Raw genomic sequence first — 4,304 nt, forward strand, 5'->3', positions numbered from 1 at the left:
ATGGCAAACTAGGTGGTCTCTGGGTAAGTTTCTCGATCCTGTTTCCTCACTTGAAAAATTGAAAAATGGAAATGTTACCTATTTCATACGGTATTGCAAAAATTAAAAAACACAACATAGGTCAAAGAGCTTCAGGACTCAAAGAAATTTTTCTAGTTACAAACAAATTGCTCCTTAAACCTAAACACCTCAGCTGGCAAATCTGCACCCAGACCTCCGCCAGCTTGGAAGAGTCGCTCTAGCCGCCGCCTTCGCCTCTATAGAAAGCAGGGGCAGCCGGGAAGTGGGGCGCCGGACCAGGATGCCAGTGCACGCACTTCCGCCCCCCGCGTCGCTCGCAACCAATCGGCCTCTGATGTCCACGCCCCTTCCGCTCCAGGGAACTACCAGCTCCCAGAGCGTCTTCCGGTGGGAGCTGTGCCGCTCCTTATCATGGTGAGTTGGCCAGGGGAATGAGGGTTTCTTTTGTGATTCTTCTTATTCTCTCTGGTTCCGAAGCGGCCTAGAAATGCTTCAGCTGCCCAGAGGAGGGGTCGTCAGAATTATGCTCGAGGTCCCCGGAAGGAGTCTCTAGCGTCGGAGAGAGTGCCCTCAGAGCTCTGATGCCCCCTTGCTCCCTCACCCGGTTCCTTTGCGTCTCGGGACACCGGCATCGCTCCAGAACGACTTTTCGGCTCTGATGAGTGTATGACTCTTCCCTGCCGTGATATCCTTGATACAGAAATAAAAGTCTTTGCTGGTGTCAGTAACCACAACACCGACAAAAGATTTGAAAACAAGTCCACAGTAGCGACGACCGTATTAGTGATGCGTACAGCAGTGATGATAACGTTGCATTAATGAACAGCACGATTAATAGGCTATTGAAGCTGACGCCCCACTCTCCAAATTGGTTTTATTGAGTGCAGATAGCCGGGTACAGCACAACTTTGAGAAGGCCAAAGATTGGCGAAAGTCAAGGTGTCGGTCGTTCCTCTTACTGCAGCTTTTTTGGTGCTTTTGTAGATCCCAGTATACCTTAGGGCTTTAGGAATGTGCTGTTTAAATTTTGTTAGACAAGTTAGTTATTTTATTCTTTAATAAATCAAGTATATAGCTCTCTGAATTTTATCTAAGGGTAAGCAGTGGATTGTGATTTCAGTGTCAAAAGAGGTACACACCATTTTATCAGAAAAATTTATGGATCTCATTGATAGCCTGTATATGACAGAACGACCATGTTTCTGTGTCTACGTATTGTCATTCCATTTTTTCCTTGAGTGAATATGGTGGAAAAAATGTCTTATTTATCTACTTAAATATTTTCTAAATTTCCTGTAATCTTTCCTTTAAACATGTAGAAAATAGGTAAAAGTTTACTGTTTTGGCTGACCAAATAGCCTCTGTGTTCAACATCAGAACATTCACCACTGTGTAGCAGAGTTAAGTTTCTAAAACTTGACCATACCAGTTCCTTGCTTAAAATTCTTCCTTTTTTTTTTTTTCTTTAGCCCACAAGCTAAAGACCTGTTTAGTATGGCAAGCAAAGACATCTGTAGTCTAGCTTCTTACCTTTGCAGGTTTTTTTCACGCATACATACATATATCCATATTCCAGCTACCAGGAACAGCTTGGAGATTGTGCTCTAAGAATTAGACCTTTGCACTGAATTAATATGTGCTGTTCTATCTGCAAGAATCGTTCTCCATCCCTTACGTGTCCTTTAGTCTCTTTCTGAGCCTTTCTGTCATGTCTCAAGGTCCTATTAAGTGCCTCCTTTAGGCTCCTGTGAGGCTGCTTTTTACCAGTAGCATCTGTAGCCCTTAGCAGACTGTGTTACGATTGTGTATTTACTTGCTTGTCTTTCTCACTTCTTAGGCTATAAGCTCTTTAAGAGCAGAACCTACGTATTCACTGTCATATTCCCAGAGTCTTTTGTACAGTGCCTAGCCCAGAGGAAGTTTTCAATAAATATCTGTTTCAGAAAATGATGAATAAGTAACCTTGGCAGTAAATTTTTATATTTGAAACATTAGTAATAAGGGAAATACTAGCATTTAAGTTTTATTTTTAAAATTGCCCATTATTCATTTTAATAACATATACTATGTGCAAAGCATAGTGCTATCTTAGAAAATGTTGGGGAAATATAGCCCTTGTTATTGGTGAAGTTACTGAAAATGAACTTACCGTGCAAGATGACAGTATGAAGGCTAGCCTGTGGTGAATTACAAAACAAGTGGCATTAAAAAAAAAACTCATCTAAATAACGTAATACGGCTTCTTGCAGGAAGTGAACCAGTGAACTGAGTACTTTGTCCCTTTATTCCAGTCTCTTAGTCTACTCTTCATTACTCTCTTCTGGGTGAGGAAACAGAGAGGTCAGATAACTTGCTAAGTGCTACAGGGCTATTAGTGCCTGGGTTAGACCAGTCTGATCTTTTCACTGTAGAATTATCGATATGATCATGAGACAAGGAGTACACCAATATAGTGGAAATTGAGGAGAGCAATTTCCTCAATAGTGGAAATTGAGCAAGAGAGAAAATGGAAAGAAACAGGCTAACTCACTGAACACACTGAGTTCCAGGTTGTAAAATTTGGTGTTTATTTTGATAACAGTGGAGAGCCAATATAATTTTAGAAAGAGTGACATTAAGATTAGGGTATTTGTAGTTGTTCCTCTACTATCAGAATGGCATCAGAAATGGACGTCTGCCTTTTAGAAACCTTATTGATTGTCTTAACCTGAAACTTAAAGTAACTGAAATAATTTTAAATGAGCTAGAAGTTAGAAGATATTCAAGAATACCAGTAGTAAGCAGAATTTATCTTTGGGACCAAAATATCCCACTCATAATTCTTTAAGAATAAAGTATGTTTATTAACATTAACATTTAGTAACATCTCAGATTAAAATAGCATATTGTTCCTTTTCAACTGAATTGACTTAGCAGAGCCTTAGGTTATTCACATACACTGATCTTTATTTGAGTATCAAAATTGGTAATACCTTTTTCTTGATGCTTTATTTTTACATTTTAAAGTATATCTTTAACTTTTTATTGTGTAAACTTTCAAACATGCAGAAAAGTAGAGAGAATATCATGAAGTCCCCATGTAGCCGTAACTTGGCTTCCACAGTTACCAGCATTTTGCTGTTTTTGTTGTGCCACATTTCTAGCACTCAGCCTATTTTCTGCCTTCGCTGAGTCTCAACATAATGCAACTAATAACATGCCAAACTTAAAGAAATGGAATATATCATTTTATAGCTACCGAGATGTTTCTAAATGTATTTGCCTGTAGGCAAATCATACTTCTGCTTGTATTGGATCTGAAACTTCACATTTTTTATCTGTTAACTCCCATTTCCTCTGTTGTCTGTGAAAAGCCAGTGTTTGAGTCAAATTGGCCAACTTTAATGAGATAGAAATGCCTCATTATGGTATAGTGGTATAGTGATTGTGGCCTTTACCATCTAGGAAAATGTTTTGTTAAAGTTGAAATCCAAATATTTAAGTGCATGGCACTTAGTAGTCAAGTTACTGTGTATGACCCATTGAAAATTGTGAAGGATATTTTTTTCTCTAGAAACAATTACTTTACCTTTGTAATAACAAAGATCTTCAGTTTATTTTTCTTGGGTTTTCTTTCTTATACATCCATGAGTTTCTTCAAATGTACTATTGTTTTATATTTGAAAACTTAGATTGAGAAGTATAGTAAGGACCCATCTTTGCCTTTTTCCAAATACCATTTATTGAATAACCCATACTTTCTCCTACTGATGTTGGATACTACCTTAATTTCAGGCTAATTTCCTATATGTGGTTGAGCGCTCCTTTATGATAAGGCTTTCTTACACTGTTTCCTGAGCTTGAGTGGCAAATCCCTCAGTGCTCACCACTGCCGTGTTCTTTATCTGCTAGTACCGTACTGCATACTAGCAGGGACCACGGAAGCTAGATAGATGTCACATACTTTGAATGCCTAAGAGAGAAACTCAGAGGTTTGATTCTAGTAATACTTGCCAAACCTTTCATATATAAAGCTTTAATTAGGTAAATGGTATAATATCTTGGAAATTAGAGCTACTTGGAAACTGCTTTTCCGGTTCAAAATTGCCTAGGCAATCTATTTTACAGCAGAGGTTTTGGTCCTGAGCTAAAACTCCTAGATTTGAATTCCTGCTCAGATGTTACTAGCACTATGTACTTCAGTTCAGTTCAGTCGCTCAGTCGTGTCCGACTCTTTGCGACCCCATGAATCGCAGCACACCAGGCCTCCCTGTCCATCACCAACTCCCGGAGTTCACTCAAAC

At 39.1% G+C, this 4,304-nt stretch overlaps 1 protein-coding gene across 2 annotated transcripts in view; it reads left to right on the plus strand.

Annotated features, from left to right (window-relative positions):
• Positions 1–379: 379 nt before the first annotated feature.
• SLC30A6 (solute carrier family 30 (zinc transporter), member 6) overlaps positions 380–4,304 on the plus strand; it is a 48,605-nt gene continuing 44,680 nt past the window's right edge. For both annotated transcript variants that reach the window (XM_010829815.1, XM_010829816.1), the window contains exon 1: positions 380–435. In XM_010829815.1, the coding sequence (XP_010828117.1) occupies positions 433–435 (3 nt within the window). In that variant the 5' untranslated portion in view covers positions 380–432. The remainder of the gene's footprint in view (positions 436–4,304) is intronic.

Source organism: Bison bison, unplaced genomic scaffold (assembly GCF_000754665.1).
Source record: "Bison bison bison isolate TAMUID 2011002044 unplaced genomic scaffold, Bison_UMD1.0 scf7180017864508, whole genome shotgun sequence".
Taxonomy (NCBI): Eukaryota; Metazoa; Chordata; class Mammalia; order Artiodactyla; family Bovidae; genus Bison; species Bison bison.